The sequence below is a fragment of the Drosophila ficusphila genome, unplaced genomic scaffold (assembly GCF_018152265.1).
Source record: "Drosophila ficusphila isolate 14025-0441.05 unplaced genomic scaffold, ASM1815226v1 contig_286, whole genome shotgun sequence".
NCBI lineage: Eukaryota > Metazoa > Arthropoda > Insecta > Diptera > Drosophilidae > Drosophila > Drosophila ficusphila.
The window spans coordinates 6,289,956-6,307,938 of NW_025064189.1; the positions used below are offsets into that span (position 1 = coordinate 6,289,956).

Here is a 17,983-nt window from a genome sequence, read left to right on the forward strand (position 1 = left end):
CGGCGATAGGAAAAGCTTACCACTTAGGCAATTTGCTTCAAACAAATGTCCACACAATGATTCCGCCTTAATAATGATAAAAGGTATCGGTTATTGCCCATACAAATATGGTAAGATAATTGGAAGCTAGGAAGATAGAGCTTTGTTAATACATTATACCAAATTATCAGTGTAAAATCAAGTTCTCATGAACTTCGCCTTGGGAAATCTAGATTAAGCTAATCTAATACTGATAACATTATCCTTTCAATGACTAGTCAATGTTGCTTTTAAGTCCAACAAGTCTTTAATACTTGCTTGCAGCAAAAACAGTTTGGTCTATTTAATCTTTGAGTTATATTCTATTTATATTTCTTAAAGATTTTTTAATATCTGAAATGAAATGGAATATTGAAGAAAATAATATTAAAATTGTTGTTGTATTTTATTAAATAGTCATAAATGTTATAAATTGTTTACATTTTTAATGTCAGAGTGTCAATTTCTACCAATATTATAATGAGCATTTCTAAGTCTTTTTATATTTTGAAGATTTCTTTACAGAATTTCAGGCAATATTACTCAATACTCAAGGTGTTCAGGTACATATTATTATAAATTATCCCAGTAATTTCAACTATCCGTCGGATAACTAACACAAAACCCATGCTTTGTTTTGAGTTTCCCCTGACAAACGGAGAACGAGATCGAAAAAGAGAGTGGAACGTTTCCCGCTGGAATTTGAGTGGAGTGGCAGGGGAATCCACCGAGGAGAAACAGGTTTTGAGTGCTGAGATGGGATCTCGGTCGGTCAGTCGACATTCAGAGCTGAATCGAGGTGGTTTTGTGCGGCGGATTAAAGCGGAGTTAATATCTGGGGATTGTGTTCGATTGCATCCCGAGATAAGTGACCCTTTAAAACCCGGTGTACAATGCGCAAATCGCCGGGCAGTTTGGCCTCCGAGGCCTTCTCGAGTTCCAACTCCTCGCTGAGCAACTCCTACAGCGATGGCAGCGATCTGGCCAACTGGGAGGAGTACGTGGCCACCGATGGCAGTCTCTTCTACATGGAGTATGTGAAAAATGAAAAGACTGCTGGCTCGGCGGAGCGACGGGTGGATTTCATGCGGCGATCGTTGCGCCTGGGAAAGAAATCGTCGCGTCGCCAGTCTCATGGAAACAATCAGAATCAGAGTCAGAGTCAGAACCAAAACCAGTTGGATTCCCAGGCGGAGCAGCAAGAGTTCCGATTCTCACAGTTCAAGACAAGTGCCCCCGATCCCAAGAAACTGGATCTGGTGATCACAGCCGCGGATCGGTTTCGTTTCGGCCGAAGATCCACGGCAGTGGAATCCATTCTGGGCTTCCGGGTCTTGCCCTTTCCGGATCAACCGGAGTGTCTGATGGTCGATGGTTTCGTCCACGATCTGAGTGCCCTGCAACACGGCATCAAGCGGGGCGATTGGTTCAGATCACTCAATGGCATTGAGTTGTATGCCAGCAATGTGGACGAGTTGCTGCAGCAGTTTGTGGAACCCACTCAGGTGTGTTTGGGCTTCCAATCCTGTGGCTCAGCTGCAGCCGTTTCCCCCACAGATCCTGGCTACAATCAAAGCCTGCAGGAGGAGCAGGTCTGCAAGGTGGAGAACTTTGCCATGTTTACGGAGAAGTTTGAGCAAATGCTGATCAGTGGAGGAAATACCGGAAATTCGCAGGATATAAGCCTTCCGTTTGCCATGTTGCTTCTGCCACCGGAGTGCTATCAACATGAACAGCAGCAGGACTCCCTATACTATTATCCCGAGACCCCGGACAACTTCCTTTTCAAGGCTCGCGGCAGTTTTTTAACTCTGCATGCGGTTCTCAGCGAATTGCAAACGCAACCTTTGAGTTCCCGACTTTCCGTGGATGAAGTGCAGTATCATGTTAATTACCGCCGACTGAATGGCTTCCTGGTTCTTTTCGCCTACGCCGGCGGACTTTGCAGTGCAGCGGAGTGCAGCCTGCGATCGGACGAGCTTATTGGATACATAAGATTTTCCCTGCCCGGTTTGGTCCTGGAGAGCTTCAATCAGGATGGGGAACAGGGAAACACTTCCACATTGAAGCTCTTTCTGCGACACTTTTGTGAGATTCAGAGGACTCGCCTGCTGGCCAGATGCCGTGGTCACATCCGTTTCGAGGAGCTTCTTGGACAATCCCGCAGCTTACCACTGCCCAAGGAAGCTCAGCTGAGAATCTTTGATGCCCTGAGTGAAATGGAGGCCATGGACTATCGCAATTGGAACGATGAGCCACTGACCACCCATCGCGAGTTCTTCATTTACGGAAGTGCCTTGTACTACGACGGGTTCCTGGTGGCCAGTCTACTTCCGCCGGAAGTAAGGGTCAGTGTGGAGGGTTTCCTGCGCTGCCGTGGGATCTTCGAGTTGCTGGGAGCTGCTCCGGGAATCAGAGTGCGCGAGATGTACATCTGGGAGGAGATCATATTGCCCAGTGCCACTGGCCGCTACTTTCTAACCATCTGCACCAGGAACCACTTGAGCCTGGCAGTCATCCTGAAGATCTTCGATGCTCCGGACATGGCACCCGATGCCGTGGTGAGTCCTTCGCTGTTCTACATCGAGGAGATACAGGAAACCCTCGATCACCTGGTGCAATGCGGCATCGAATCGCTGGCCATGTTCTGGTCCGTTTCCAACAAGAGACCCGAGGTGCTGGAGGCCACGGCTGGCGAGAACCGGGATCAGCAGGAGAAGGAGCCCAACAACCGGCTGGAGTCCTTCCTCAAGCAGAAACTAACTGTTTTGAGTCCTTCCGTGGAGGAGGAGGCTCAATTGTGCTCCTCGCTGGGAGGATCCTCGATACACAGTCTAACTCCCAGCGAAGATGACTCCTCCCGCAGGCGACTGACCCCGATCCATGGCGCTGGCGAGGATTCGGACAGCGGTTCCGATTGGGAGAACTTTGCCGTGCAGCATCCCCTGCATTATGGCCTGAATTTGGGTGCCGAGAGCCACAATCAAAGCCAGATGACCGAGTCCATGTGGAAGGAGATCAATAATGTGGTGCCCGTGAAGATTTCCGCCGGCTGGAAGAATTCCGTGCTGCACTACGTTTATATTGACATAGCAAATGGATCGCTGTTTGCTCCATTCACCGAGAGTTCCGACAGCGCATCATTTCTGTCGGAGATTCGCCAGGCTTGCCACATAATCCACGCTGTGCTGGAAAAATCGAAACATTATCGAAGGCAGCTCACGGAAGCCACAAGATCGCAGAATGCTTCGAATGGCCAGAGCAGTCATGCAGTTTCGCTGGTCAAGGAGCATGGCATGACCCTGGAGGTCAGCTCACCATCCAAGTCGGAGGGTCAAAGCCAATCCTCGAGGAGCAGTCGCTTTGTGGTTGTCGGCCGCCTGTTTCAATCGCCAGCCAAGGAGGTCTACGTCTGCCATCGATCCGATGTCCCCCAAAACATTGTTGAAATGGCCTTCCGATTGTCCTTTTTCTCCATGGGTTAAAAGGTTATACTGGTTAGATATAATAAAGAATTTAAGTCAATAACATATTTAAATTTGTCAGAATCAATTAGTTAAAAAAAAAATATATATCACAACCAATAAGCAAACAAATTTATAATAATTATCACGTGGAAGAATAAAATGAAAAAAAAAAGTATTCACTTCAATTAAACTTTTTTTTTGCATTTTAAAAAATTTTTAAATTTGTACATAGCGGTTATAAAATATATATATTTATAAGCAAGTATTCAAAATTGCAAGTTTTCACAAAAACAAAAATACATGTTTCAGTCACAACGAAGAGAATAAATTGGATTTTAAAGAAGAACACAACATTGTGCGAATGTGTTTCATTCATTCATAGTTCATACTCGAGAAACGTTCAAGAAATGTCCACTATTTTTAGAGTTCGGTGGGAGGGTCCCATTCTAAAAGTAGTTCCACGCACCAGAAGACAAGAGACACTGCTCGGCGAGCAATAAATCCACGTGAACAAGCGGCTCAAGGTGGTGCTCCCCCAAATACTCAGTCTTTGCCAATTTCTCAAAATACGATAAAGCGACCGACAGTTCCGTTTGGGTGTTCCAATAAAAAACATCTCTCGGCAGCCGTTTATTGTTTATTGTTTAAGTGAATAAACGTAATGGATAAGAGGTCAATGAGATGGATTATCTGCCTTACTTTGTTTTCCACGGCTATGGCATTAGAGGAGGAAACCGGTGGAGGACTTTCTAACATCACCAGCAATCCTCCGGAAAGTGAAAGGGTGCCAAAATTACCAAGTGAAGTTCAGAAAGCTGTTTGCACGGTGACTGCGGGTGAAGTAAAGGCCTCCGCCGAGGCAGTCACCACAAAAACCCTTAAAGGAGTTTGTGGATCAGGTGGGTTAACCCATTCCTTCCACTTTTGATCATTAAATCTATTTTAATTTGTGCACAGATGAAATGAACTTGGCATTTCGGAATCTGGAGAACAAACTTTACGAAGAGCTTCGTGTCATGAAATTGATTTTGATCCATTTGGCAAAGGCAAATGGCCTTAAAGTGAATACCGCTTTTCCAACAGTAGCGCCAACTCCTTTTCCATTGACTAAGCCCACAACTCCACCTCCGTCGCCATTCTTAAAACCAATAGACCCAACTACTAATCTTAAACCTGAAGAAAATGAAGTGGATTCGGATTTTGGTTCGAAGAAAACTCCCACTTTAAAGAATCTGGAGACGAATGGTAACTCAGATTCAGGAGCTCGAGAAGAAGAAGTAGATAAGTTCAATAATACCGTGCTGGCCGATCAGGATGTCAAGTTATTCACATACTACTGGAAGATGGAAAACGTTACGGATCTGATCAAAGCGCCCAAATTGGCCACCCTCAGCAGCCCAATATTTACCTTTAAAGGTAAGATAATTTCGTGCAACTGGAAGATCACTATACAACCATTTTTTTAATCAGGAAAATCCTTGCAACTGAAATGCACCTTTCATCACATGAATCGCGAGCTGTTGAACTTGCAACTGGGCCATGGCGTCTTCAATCCGCACTCAAAACCTGGACAAAGCAACAACGTTTTACTAGAAATGGACGGAATCTTTCAGAATGCCAAGTGGGCCGAAGATGTGCCACTGAAGCATAAGATTTCCATATTGGATCAAAATCACATCCACCGAAGGACACAGGACCTCAGTTCGCAGACGCTAAACAAGCTGGACATGGGCTTCTCCATTCCGAACAGCGTTCTTCTGGGCAGCACGTACATTAAGCAGAATGCTCTCTTGATACAGATTCTTTTATATTTGTGAGTGACAAAACAACGTTTGTATCCGGTTGGGCAATTAAAACAAAGAGAGACCATAACCATGTGCTAATTAAAAAGAATTCCGTATCTCGATTTCCAATTTACAGCTTGCTGCGTGCTCCCTTCGCTTTGATGTCCAGGAATGGCAGTGCGATGGGGTACAATTCCTTGCACGACTTGAATGTAACAATATCGCTGATCGGTTTGTGGCGGTCCATGTTTGTGACCTCCACTGGTTCCGCATCGGTCACGGCATTCTCGTCGGTTTGCTGGGACACAATGTGAACGGACAGCACACGTCGCTCATCGCCATCCTTAGCAATGAATTTCTGCAAAAAAGAAGGGGGTTTAGGAGTGCTTTGTGATATGGCACTTTATTATCTAACCTTGAAGTAGTCCACAAAATCGGCCTTGCTTATCTTTCTTAGTATGGCCACCTCAGCCTCTTCTCTTTCAAAGTGATACGTCTGCATTGCTATTTCGCCATAAAACTGGCTGAACTGCTGGAATATGGTCTTGGGTTTTTCCAGCTTCTTAACGGCCAAAGCCTCCTTGTGTCGCTCGAACTCGTCCAAGGGCATATCCTCAATTACTTGCTAAAAATGTAAGCACTGAGTTAACGAACTGATTGCCAGCAGTCTTGATTGTTTATTACCAGATACGTTTGTAAAAAGTTCTCAATTCGATCCTCTACAAAGGACGGATGCTTCGCTGACTGCACGATGATACGAATGCCGTTGGCTCCGTTCACCTTACGCACTCCACTAAACACAATGTAGCCAAGCTGCTCTTTTGTACGCAGACAATCGTAACAAGGTTCGGAAAGTACCTGGGAAACCAGGTTGACCATTATGTTTGTGTGATCCGTTTGTGCGCCGCACTGCAAATAAAGCTGGGTGCAAGAGCTCTTGTGAAACTCGTTCTCTTTCTCAAATAAGTAGCTGTCGCCTTTAAAGAAATAATATTTAATATAAGAAAAAGGGTAATTAGGAGTAGATCTTTGGTTTTTTACCTGCAAGCAGCTTGTACTCCCGCTTCTTTAGCATTTGCCTTGCTAAAATGGGAAGCTTCGATGCATTAGTAGCCTCCAGTCGCGTGTTGACTCGACCTGCGATGTCAGTAGCCTGTTGCTTGGTCACGTTGCCAAAAATAAAGCACTCAGTGTGCAGTCGTTGAAAGAACTCCTTGGCAAAATTCAACACTCTATCGTAGGTAACGACTTTAAAGAAAAATAGTTATCATTTAAACTGTGAGCTGGAATTGTATTTTATGCTTACGTTCCATAGCGTCTAAGAGCTCCACATTCGCCCAGGCATTTTCAGTTAACAACAGAGCTAAATAGTAGATGGAATGCTGGTAGGGTTGCTCAGCCTTAAAGTTTTTCAGTGAACGTACGTACTCCTCCTTCAGGATGTCAAATCGTTTCTCATCGATGGAGAAGTCAAACAGGTGGTCTAAAAGCTTTTCAAGCAGCACAACCTGTTTATCACTGAAACCACGAATGGTAAACTGCAAGTATGCAAATGTTGTCATTAAAGAACTTCAACTACGAGGATTCTAGCAGACTCACATCGATGCCGCAGGTCTTTCCCATAACGCTTAGCTTCAAACTGGCTAGTTCCGCATCGTACAAGTACTCGTTTAGCTGATCCTTTAGTAGCATAACCATCATATGGTTAAGATTGCAGTTCAGGGGATCCAGGTATGCAATCGGATTGGACATGTCGAAGGTCATGCACGCCTTCGGTTTATTAAACTGATTGTCCTGCTTATGCCACACCCTCAAAATAGGGGTATCCAAAATGATTGTGGGATGTTTGGGGGCATCGCTCGGTACCTCGGAAATGTCGAAATTCGTAGGTATAAAGCTGTTTGGCAGTGCCAGTCGCAGGTTCTCGTTAAGATCACAGTTCTCCCATTTCTAAAATTAATTCAAAATGGTTACTTTTTGTGCAACTTTCAGATATTTCCAGACTTACTTGCACTGTATCCTTGGCCACGCGCTCCACGCCGTATTTTGTTTTGTAGTAAGGCTCGGCTAGATTGCAATCCTGCTCAAAACTCTGGCTCACCATAACTATGCGGCTCTTCGAAGGAACTAGCTCATCCAGCAAGCTTTTGATCAGGTCCGGCCGCCATTCGTTACTCAAGTATGGAGCGATAAGTACCTCCTCAAGGGGGAATATCTGCATGGATGAAACGGCGTGCGTGACCAAGTTCTCCGGCTGCTCCTTCTCCTTAAACCGGAATCGCATTTCGTTGAGTTTTACACACTCGTCGAAGATCCATTTCTTGGGTCCCTCTTCACGGAGCATTCCCAGATACTGAAACACGATTTTGACAATGTCATCGACGTGCTCCAATCCCTCCTGTGTCAGATCGACCACAATATCAAAGAAACCAAAGCCGTTTTGCGTATTCTGATGTCCGGCCATTAGACTACAAAAAGTTAAGATTATCAAAAAGAAAAACGAGATTTTATAAAGGTGAACTCACTCATTGCACCAGCCTAGTCGTCGCAGTTCGGATAGAATGCTTCCCTTGCCCTCGTGGCCAATGAGATGGGTTAGATAGTTGTCGGGCTATAAGTAAACAATATGTTTAGTGGGCTATTTACTGAGGAACCTGTCGGGAAATCCTCTAGACACTTCCGTAGCCACATCGCAGTGGTACCTTTAACTTACGCCCGACTTGTAGAACTGCGTCAAATCGTCTGTAGTAAAGCTTATCGTCAGCGATCGGATGTCTTTAATAGGCACAATTTTAACCTTTTGTCCGTAGCGCTCGTCGGCGTAGGGGTGACGTGGCCAATCGGGGACCTCGACATTTTTGTTTTCAATTTCGGAGAACTTCTCCAAAACCATGCCCTCCAGTTCGTCCAGCGATTCTTTAAGATTATTGTTAATAACTGATGGACATTATAAAAGCTCAGCTAACCTTTTCCAATAACAGCCAGGCACATTATGTTGGCGGAGTACCATTTCTTGTGGAACTTGAGGAGCTCATCCCGCACATCTATGTTCTTGGACTTGGGAATTTCCGAGAGCGTGGTTTTGTTGCCGCTGCCGAACTTGCTGTAGGCATGATCCGGCTTTGCCAGGTGACGGTTCACCTGTTTAATGCGCCACAGGTCGCTGGGCAGGTTCTTCTCGTGCTCCGAATTTACCTAAAATAAGTGAAAAAATTTAATTTAAGGGACAGCAACAATTTTGTAATGTGTACCGCATTGATTTCCCGCTCTGTGGCACTGGGCGTAAACAAGGGCGCAATGAAGAACTGAGCAAAGCGATCCAGAGCTCCATCCAGTTTATCTGGCGCCACATGGAAGTGGTACTTAGTCATCAGGGGATAGGTGGCTGCATTGCTGCTTCCACCGCTCTGTGAAAGGTATGTGGTGTAGCCATTTTCGTGCGGATACTTCTCAGTGCCCAGGAAAAGCATGTGCTCGCAGAAGTGGGCCAATCCAGGCAGATTTGTAGGGTCGGACATGTGTCTGCAAGAGTTATGTTTAGTAGAGCCGTTTATAACAGCTTTTTGTCATATTTACCCCACTTGCACGGACAAAGCTGCCGCTGAGACATCTGTCTTGGGATCGCTGATCAGCAGGACTTTCAGGCCGTTCTCCAGTTGCAATCCTCGGTAATCCCGCGTGTCTTGCAGCGACTTTTCAATGTTGTTTAGCCTTAAAACGCAACTCATAGGGATTAGATAATATTTTTAACAAATGACTTTGCAAATTACCTCAGAATCGGCTCCATGCTCTCGGGCTTTATGGTTACAGACTTTTGCGAACTCTCGGCAATCGTCATTTTGGGTTTGCTTAGTGTTCCGATCGATCGATGTGATACTGAAATGCTGGTCCTCACTGCACTTGACCTGTGCGAAATAAGTGCGATTTAGTCGAGTCCGATGGCGAAAAGGTTATTTATTGGTGCCAACCGTCGACCAAAAACCGCTGTTATGGCAAAAATCGATTTTCTGCACGTAAGATACATTGAGTTTTTGAAATACTAGTAACCACGGAACTCCGGCCTCACGTAACGCCCGTACGTTCGAAATTTTTGGTGTGGGCGAAGAAGGTTTTACTGCCGGTGGTTTCCGCGTTTTATTAATTTAAGACGGATTACTCCTAAAAATTAAATTCTGCTCGTTTCGCAACAACTACAATAGCAAATAATCATCTGTTAGCAGGGTTGCCAAGACTTTGCAACGAGGAACTAGTTCCAAGAGTTGCCATATCTTGAGTTATTTTGTGGCTGCCAGTTGGGGCCCCCAAATTGTAAGCTTTTTCTGGTGGGCAGAATGGTATGTGTTTTAATATGAGATTTTAAAACTATTGTTTGCTTGTCCTCGAATTTTTATTTTTATTTTACACAAATATATTAAGTAACGGTGTATTGTGTATGAAATCTTAGCATACTATTTATTTACAATTTACCAAAAACTGTACGTTTGATTAAGTAAATATACAATTAATTTCTTACATTTTCACTTCAAATTCAAAGGTGAAGTACCTAAAAACAACATCCGCGGAACCACAAAAAACTCGTTACAAAAGTTAAAATAACGTGAATTCCCGTTCTCCTGTCATTTGGCAACGCCGAGAGGCCACCCGCCGCAGTTGTTAAACACTGGCCGGCTGCCGTCAAAGCGCGTAGAAGAATTGCGGGCTGTAACTGCATTTTATTGTTTTATTGATAGTGCTGTTGGCAAAAAACAAACACTTGCTAATCCGCCGCACTAGGCAAACAAATCGCAGTGATGCCATTTCGCCAGCCGTAAAAAGTGTTTGCGAGCCACAATCTGCGTTTCGCCAACGGTGTGTGGGTGCAGAAATAAATGCAAATTGTTGTAAAATGCCGTGCTTTGGTGTGCGTGTTGATAAGTGCAATACGCAAAAGTAAAGAACATTGAGGCAAATACGTATAATTCCGGGGCATCAGGCGTTTCCAGAGGTAAGATTTAGGTACCCATCCATTTCGATTCGAGCAGCAATCAAATTAAGTTCTAATTAAATTGTTTACCTACTAAAGACTTGTTTGTTCGTGTGTATTAAAAAGTGCAAGTGTCGGCTGCTGCGCAAAGGTAAAATATGAGTTTTCATTTAAACGATTTTTCTTGATTTTTTGTATGGGCTAGAAATGGGCCAAGTTTACCGGAGTGGAGAGTGGGGAACTTCAAGATCCCCTCTCAAAGTCCCTGTGCTTTGTGTGTGTTTATGTGTGTATGGTTTTTGGTAACGGTGTTTGTGACCGTTTTGCAATGGCACGAGAAAATCAATAAGCTGGCAAAATTGAAAAAGGAGACTTCCCAGACAATTAGACATGGCAAAATAAGCCAAAGATTGCCATTATGATGGGGCACATGTTAATTATGCTAATATGCTGAAGTGCTCCGATAAATCTCGCGGACCGGAATGCCTAATTATTTGGCCAGTTCACAGTCGCATGATGAATTACTTAGATCCTGGCTAAAAATAAATTTAATTTTCATGCGCTAAAATCTGAATAAGAGATTAAAAGTTATGGAAATATTTAACGTGCAAAACATAATAAATAATTTGACGTTATGAATTTGGAAAAATTCTATTTAAACATTTATTTATTGAAATTTGTTCATTCGTTATTTTTTATGCGTAAATCAATTAGGATTAGCTACTGATTTAAATTTAAACTTAAAACTATGTACCATTATTTTAACCAGAAACAATAAATGCGCCGATTCAGTGTGATTCTTAGGGTTAACGTCCCTCTATGTGCGTCGATAAATAATACTGAATAAAATGCGAAGATCTCGGATGTCCACACTCCTGTAGTAAAGTCACTTATCTTCAATTGTATTGTTATTGTTTTGGACTCGAAGCGCTTCCGAAAATAGACTGCAGCGCGTCGAGATGATCGGACAATGGATTCCCGTGCAGCGTGGGCTTCACGCAGGAAGAAGCGTTCTCATTGTGGCTTGAGGATTGATGACAGATATTTTTAGTGCAGTTCCAATTAAGTTCAATTAGTGACCAAAAGTGCTTATCGCTCCGTATCTGATGAACGGGCTTAAACTTCCTCCGTGACAAGTAGAATGGGGGTCAATGAATGCGTTGTGATTTTATAGACTGTGATAACTGGGTCCAATTGATTTCTAGGAACATACACATGTACACATGATACCAAAGTTCCCATAACAATTTAGATGGAGACCCCGCCAATTTGGTTTCATAAAATGCTTGGTAAACATAAACAAAGAAAATTCTACGGAGTAAACAATGTTTCTATTAGTGCAGATCAGTTATGGCTTGCTGTAAACGTATTTACAAACAATTCATTCGAGAAACTTAATATTTCAGACTATGAAAATCTAACCCTCTGCACATAGAAATTCTTTGCACAAAAAACGTTGATTTGCTTCATAAATTGTTGAATTAATTAATTAGCGTGTTGATTATTAGATAAGAATTTAGCATCGGTGATAGACTTTACAGAAACTTAGAAGATTGAAGCGGTTACGTAGTTTATTATTATATGAAGAGAGTGTGAACTGAAGTTTAGAAACCTTGAAAATAAATATCTCTAAATTTAAATTTACTAGGAAGATTTAAGTTAAATATTTTTAACAATAAAAATATTTCCCAATCTCTGTCGCAATAAAAAAATCGATTTAATTTCAGATTCCATTAAGTACTCGTAGTGCATGCCCAAAATGGACAACGAGCAGCCGCATCAAGAGTTGGTGAAGTGCGTCCTGGTTGGCGACACGGCGGTGGGCAAGACGCGGTTGATCTGCGCGAGAGCCTGCAACAAACACGTCTCGCTTTCCCAGCTACTTTCCACACATGTGCCGACTGTGTGGGCCATCGATCAGTATCGCATATACAAAGATGTGGGTTTACAGTCCATGTGCTCTAAAGTATCCAATTGACATCTGCTCTGTTTCCAATTTAAAGGTTCTCGAGCGATCGTGGGAGGTGGTGGACGGAGTGAATGTCTCACTTCGTCTATGGGATACTTTTGGTGACCACGACAAGGATCGCCGTTTCGCCTATGGCAGGTTCGTAATCACTTAAAGGCCTTTGTTACAATAAATTATATTGTTCTCCTTGACCCACAGATCCGATGTGGTGCTGCTGTGCTTTTCCATTGCCAGTCCGATTTCCCTGCGCAACTGCAAGATGATGTGGTATCCGGAAATTCGCCGCTTTTGTCCGGATGTACCCGTCATTCTAGTTGGCTGCAAAAACGACCTGCGATACATGTACCGCGATGAGAACTATCTCTCATATTTTGGCGAAAAGGGAACTTTTGTTCGGTATGTTTCGCTAACAGGATTCAGCTGGTTTTCTCTAAGTTTTCGCTTTCAAATGAAAAAGTCTTGAGGGTCTTTCTATAAATTGATTGCTGTATGTGGGAATTTATTTATAGCTATGAGAACCTGTAAAAGGGCTGGTTCAATTAAATCGAACTGATTCACTCACAGTTTCTAAAACAAAGTTTAAAGAAAACACACAAATAAACAGTTTAAGTAAACGTTAACTAAAGATAAAAACTGGCCAAACCTTTTCGTTTTGAATTTCCAAACACAAATCGACCCTAATACTTTTTACAGAGCTGCATTGAAGAGTGACCTGGTTATGCCGGATGAAGCCCGTGCGGTGGCCAAGGAGCTTGGAGTAGCCTACTACGAGACGAGCGTGTTCACCTATTTCGGGGTGAACGAGGTCTTTGAAAACGCCATCCGATCCGCATTGATTGCGCGCCGGCAGCAGCGATTTTGGATGACGAACCTGAAGAAGGTACAGAAGCCGCTGCTGCAGGCGCCTTTCAGGCCACCAAAACCGCCACCACCGGAGGTCACGGTCATGGTCGGTAATTATCGGCAGGACATCTACAACATGTTCCTGTCGCAGGCCTACACCGACCTCGTATTGGTCGGGGCGGGTGGCACCAAGTTCGCCGTGCACAGATTCATGCTGGCCGCCGCGTCCAGTATCTTCCAGCGCCTGCTGAGCACGGAGCTGACCGACATGGGCGGGCGGAGCAGCAGCGAGTCTAGCATGGTCAGCTCCACATTCGGGGAGGCCACCATCGCGGACTTCAACGACGACACTGAGTCGTTGATTCGCTACGAATCACGCACACAACGGTAAGTTTAGGTTCAATATTTGCTCATTTTTATTCTAATGTTGTTTTGTGTTTTACAGCATGTGGGAACACTTGAAGCGCCGCTCAAGCTATCAGGCGTTACCTCTAATGGAATCCAAGCGGTCCAACGATTTGTACAAGGAGCTGCATCATCCGGTATTGCAGAGCATTCGCCTGGTGCACGTGGAGAATCAACGGGGTGTGAACGGTCTTCAGACGATTGTCACCCTCAGCAAACTCATCTCTCCGCAAGCTCTGCATCAGTGCCTGAGATTTATATACACCGGCACCATTGACAAAGATTGCAATAATCTGCAGGTAGGTTTATTGGGATAGAACAAATATTTTATAAAAATTTTAACCATTCATGTTTTGTGCTTGTAGGAAATTAGAGAAGCTGCCGATCTTTTAGAACTGCCGCAACTGACTCAGCTACTTTCCAGGCCTCAGACTGTTATGGAAAACTCCAGCGATGAGCCCAATCCGCACATTTGTCTTGTAAGAAATGCCAATAAGCATTAAGTACACGTTAATTATGGGCCTCCTTTTTATTTTAGCGCATCAAAGAAAGCATGGAACGCCATTGCATTGGTGACGGTTGCTTCAGCGATGTCACCTTCGAGTTGGATGATGGTTTAATGAAGGTATGTTTTTTTTAAAAACCATTAAAAGCAAGCAATGCAAATTACTCCTTATGAATTGCAGGCACACCGAGCTGTCTTAGTTGGTCGTTGTGATGTCATGCGCGCAATGTTGCTGGGCGACTTTCGCGAGGCGCATTCCAATGTGGTAGGCAATGTCACACACTACTTATGTCCTTTAATATTAACTTGGAACGTCGTTGCCTTAGATCGTTTTCCCTGGCGTTACAATTTACACATTCCACAAGCTACTGTGCTACCTTTATACTGACCAGATTCCGCCAATCTCGGCCGTCAAGTGCCTCAATCTACTGGAGCTGGCCAACCGACTCTGCCTGCCGCGACTGCTCAACCTTGTTGAGTGCCGCGTTATCGAAGATCTCACTCTAATTTCCCAGGACGAAACCAATGAAACGGTGGATCATTGTCTGAAGTTACTGGAACCAGTAAAGGTACATACGTTAAGTTGAATTGTATTTCTATTCTAATTCAATCATTTTTCTCCACAGCTGCACAACGCACATCAGTTAGCCGAGTGGTGCATGTCGTACCTGTGCGTCAATTACAACCTTATTTGTAAGTTCTCCCTCAAGGGCCTGAAGGCGCTGCACCAAGATAATCAGGAGTACTTGCGCGAACACCGCTGGCCTCCAGTTTGGTATCTTAAGGACTATGACTACTATCAGCGCTGTCTGAACGAGTTGAACAAGGAGTTAAAATTAAAAAGCTCGAGGCGCGAGTCACCGAGCGATGACGAGGGCTGTCTGTGCTTCACTGGTGGTAAGTGTTCCTACTCTTACAGAATTATCTGCTCCACATCCCAGCACACTTGACATCCCAGACCTAAAACTCCAGTCGGAGGAACAGCTCAGGTTTTAGTTTCAGCCAGTTAATAATTCTCTGATTGCTAACACTAAAGGATTTTGTATGTATCGCTTGAACGGTTTGTATTCGTAGCCAGGTGTCTCGTTATGATTTTCCTTTCCTTTTGATTTCCTTGCTCATTTACAACGACAACGCCATCATCGTTATATTAATGTGCGAAATTTGGTCAAAGTATTCTCTTGCTGGCTGTTAGGTAAATCGAAGCGCAGCGGAGACGTAAGTGGAACCGCTGAGAACAGCAATGCCGATAATCAGATCTTCAATAGCGCCGGCAATTCAATCAATCACATTGATCTGGAGGCGGACATGGACTTGAATCTCTGACACCCAGCCCTCGGGCAAGGAAGGTGAATTAACTAACCGATACATACGGCTTGATCTAAATCTATCTTCACATTTCAGATCACTTCGCTTCATTGTGATCCTGCCGGTCCTGATTTGTTTCATCTGTACGATTTTAAGTATTTTGATACTTTTTCAAATCCACACATAACAAACCTCAAGAACAGACGACTTGGAGCGGGAGGGATTGGGAATTGCGAATGGAGGGGAAGTGGCGCGTCCGCTTTTGACATTACGCAATATATAGGAGCGCAAATTTGCCTTAGTGATTACTAATACATAAGTCCAACATAGCTCGACCCAGAACAAAGGAGCATACTGCAAAGTGCTTCGGATTTCTTATATTTATACGCCTATATATATAAAATGCAAAGCATAGACGAGTATGTATGCACATGCACCTCGGCGATGCGAAGCATTTCGCTGTATTGCCTTACGATATAATGGTGTACACCCATCTTGTTCTGCACGATTCCAAAAAGGAAAATTTAGGAAGCGAAAGGACGAAGCAGACAATGTGTATATCCTTATATCTGTACCTTTACCTAAGACATGTATGTATGTATATTTTTGAATTCCTACTTACGGAAACATTTGTCTAGCCATAGTCCTAAGCAATACTTTACGATAAGGACGCATTTTGTACAGAATGATAGAATAAAGCAATTACGAACAAAGCTCTTCTATTATTTTCGTAATAAAAAGGAAGATATTCAAAAATATTATAACAATTTTATAGACTTAAGTACTAGAACAATTCACATGCCATATATATAAAAGAAAACACGAATAATTTTAAAGCCCCTGTAAAGTTTTCACAGCTCTTGTACTCGATTGGGATACGGTGCCATCCTCAACCTCGAGCTCTTGCAGCATGGCAATCATCTCCTCGTCCGTGATAACAACCTCCGGTTTATCATTGTTATTAATGAGCGGATTGATAAAAACTTTAGATGTTTCGCCACACAGTTCTCGCAATTCCTTCTCAAGCTGATCCTCCTCTTGGCTAACGCCCTCAACGACACTATTGGACAGGGTATCCTGAACTTCCCGATGCTGGTCTAGAGTGTCCCGCACATCAGCCAGAACTTCGTCGACATTGTCGTACTTTAGTCCAGAATCCGAAAGCACTTTCTTCAAGGTGTTTGAGCCGATCTTGTAGGCGTCCATTACAACGCCACTATTTTGAGCCTCATCCACGCTAGACAAAAGCGATTCAATGTTATGCAAAGCAATACTGCGACGCTCTATAGAAAAATTAATAATTCACAGAATTTAAAGACTGTATACTTAACTTAATTAAAGAATGTCAAATGAGTCTTACCATGATTCTTCTCTAGCAGATGTCTTTTTCGTAGATATGTTTTGGCCATTTGCCTCTTGTTTTCCTTCATGTATTGACGCGCTTTGTCATCGTTTACCTTTATTTCTTCCTCCAAATTTTCCAACTGCTTAAGTAACTGGGCCTGAGTATTCTGAAGATTGTGAACGGCATGATCCTCTTGGCTGATGTTAAGATCATCACCCTGTTTTTCTATATAAAATATTATTAAAAACTAAAATATCAATTTAAAATTCCAAAACCTACTTGGTATTTTGATCAAGTGAATTTGACGCAATCCCTTTTCTGTCTTAAACTCAAGACCGATGATTTGACGAACATTTAGCGCCAGCAAGCAAGCGCGGAAATCATTGTCTGAATGAATGCGAACTTCTTGGGACTTACAAAGGGATTTGAATGCATCAAAATGTAGTAATTTTCCACTGTTCTCAGATAGGACTTTTTCGGTTATGAGTTCACAAATGTTCTGTAAAAAGTATGTAAATATTTTCCATATATAATTCTGTTAAAAAAAGATCATAGGGACATATAAAGGTATACATATATAAATAATAAGTACATACGTTTAAGACATCCAGGTGAACCCATTCAACAAGAGAGGACGCCTCCAGGTCCTCGGCTACCACGCTGTACTTTATTTTGGCCCAGCTCCACGAGAGGGGACGCTTTACCAGACTGTTGACCAGCCATGCGCTCCAAGAATTCGCCGGATCATGCTCGAACTCACTGCGATATCGGATCTGCTTCCTCTGCTGCATCTCCATTATAACGGTATCCAAACATGCGGGCAATTGGACACCCCGCATAAATTGCAGTTGCAAATCTCGCAGACTGAATATGGGTCTTCCGGCGAACTCCAAGTAATTCCCAATCAAATCCTTCCAGAATTTCATTTTTGCGTCATAGTCCTCGGTGTCCAGATCTCGAGATCGGAACATGGCGAATTGTAGCTGCATAATAGCGTTATCTTTCCAGCATGCCGGAAAGCTGAATTGGCCCTTTCCATTACCCTCGTCCCCGCTTGCAAGGCTCATCATAAAAATGTTTATTTCCTCTGGACCATAAGAATTGCGCGTCTTTGTGCTTATGTTTTTTGTTGTGTCAGCTGTTTCGTAGTGTTGTGAAATGATTATGTGACTTTTAAGCTTGTAAACAAAATTCAAATAAAACAGTTGCAGCTTACGATGTTTAAATTTAAATGTTTTTTTTTATTTATTTAATTATATCTAAAATTATAATATTATTAAGTTTTGGAGACACGCCTAGAGAAAATCTCAAACTAAGTAAGATAAGATAATAAGATTTTTAAGCTCTGAGGAATACGAATATTAATTATAAGCTTA

The 17,983-nt window shown here is 43.2% G+C and overlaps 5 protein-coding genes across 7 annotated transcripts; 3 read left to right on the top strand and 2 right to left on the bottom strand.

Moving 5' to 3' along the window:
* Positions 1–778: 778 nt before the first annotated feature.
* On the top strand, positions 779–3,614 carry LOC108100712 (protein inturned). Its single transcript, XM_017204743.2, has one exon. The coding sequence runs from the start codon at positions 912–914 to the stop codon at positions 3,501–3,503; it is 2,592 nt and encodes an 863-aa protein (XP_017060232.1). The 5' UTR covers positions 779–911; the 3' UTR covers positions 3,504–3,614.
* Positions 3,615–3,671: 57 nt separating this feature from the next.
* On the top strand, positions 3,672–5,302 carry LOC108100345. Its single transcript, XM_017204170.2, has 3 exons — positions 3,672–4,384; positions 4,443–4,901; positions 4,956–5,302. The coding sequence occupies exons 1-3, from the start codon at positions 4,147–4,149 to the stop codon at positions 5,300–5,302; spliced, it is 1,044 nt and encodes a 347-aa protein (XP_017059659.1). The 5' UTR covers positions 3,672–4,146.
* LOC108100339 (insulin-degrading enzyme) lies at positions 5,274–9,487 on the bottom strand. 2 transcript variants are annotated; one of them, XM_017204157.2, is made up of 14 exons: positions 9,238–9,487; positions 9,040–9,174; positions 8,846–8,980; positions 8,521–8,791; positions 8,236–8,464; positions 7,983–8,185; positions 7,795–7,880; positions 7,278–7,737; positions 6,869–7,219; positions 6,576–6,807; positions 6,311–6,517; positions 5,954–6,246; positions 5,685–5,894; positions 5,274–5,627 (listed from the first exon to the last, which is right to left on the bottom strand). In XM_017204157.2, the coding sequence occupies exons 1-14, from the start codon at positions 9,291–9,293 to the stop codon at positions 5,400–5,402; spliced, it is 3,096 nt and encodes a 1,031-aa protein (XP_017059646.1). In that variant the 5' UTR covers positions 9,294–9,487; the 3' UTR covers positions 5,274–5,399. The 2 variants fall into 2 exon arrangements, with proteins under 2 accessions (XP_017059646.1, XP_017059647.1); XM_017204158.2 differs by having other exon boundaries at positions 9,040–9,487.
* A 451-nt stretch (positions 9,488–9,938) lies between these two features.
* On the top strand, positions 9,939–15,975 carry LOC108100340 (rho-related BTB domain-containing protein 1). 2 transcript variants are annotated; one of them, XM_017204159.1, is made up of 13 exons: positions 9,939–10,253; positions 11,960–12,171; positions 12,236–12,339; positions 12,400–12,597; positions 12,895–13,431; positions 13,490–13,748; positions 13,815–13,928; positions 13,988–14,074; positions 14,136–14,219; positions 14,281–14,523; positions 14,581–14,851; positions 15,129–15,303; positions 15,359–15,975. In XM_017204159.1, exons 2-12 carry the CDS (start codon positions 11,983–11,985, stop codon positions 15,278–15,280), a joined length of 2,238 nt encoding a protein of 745 aa, XP_017059648.1. In that variant the 5' UTR covers positions 9,939–10,253; positions 11,960–11,982; the 3' UTR covers positions 15,281–15,303; positions 15,359–15,975. The 2 variants fall into 2 exon arrangements, with proteins under 2 accessions (XP_017059648.1, XP_017059649.1); XM_017204160.1 differs by having other exon boundaries at positions 15,150–15,303.
* Positions 15,976–16,010: 35 nt separating this feature from the next.
* Positions 16,011–17,762, bottom strand: LOC108100343 (charged multivesicular body protein 7). Its single transcript, XM_017204168.2, has 4 exons — positions 17,204–17,762; positions 16,887–17,106; positions 16,623–16,832; positions 16,011–16,545 (listed from the first exon to the last, which is right to left on the bottom strand). Exons 1-4 carry the CDS (start codon positions 17,675–17,677, stop codon positions 16,094–16,096), a joined length of 1,356 nt encoding a protein of 451 aa, XP_017059657.1. The 5' UTR covers positions 17,678–17,762; the 3' UTR covers positions 16,011–16,093.
* Positions 17,763–17,983: the final 221 nt, after the last annotated feature.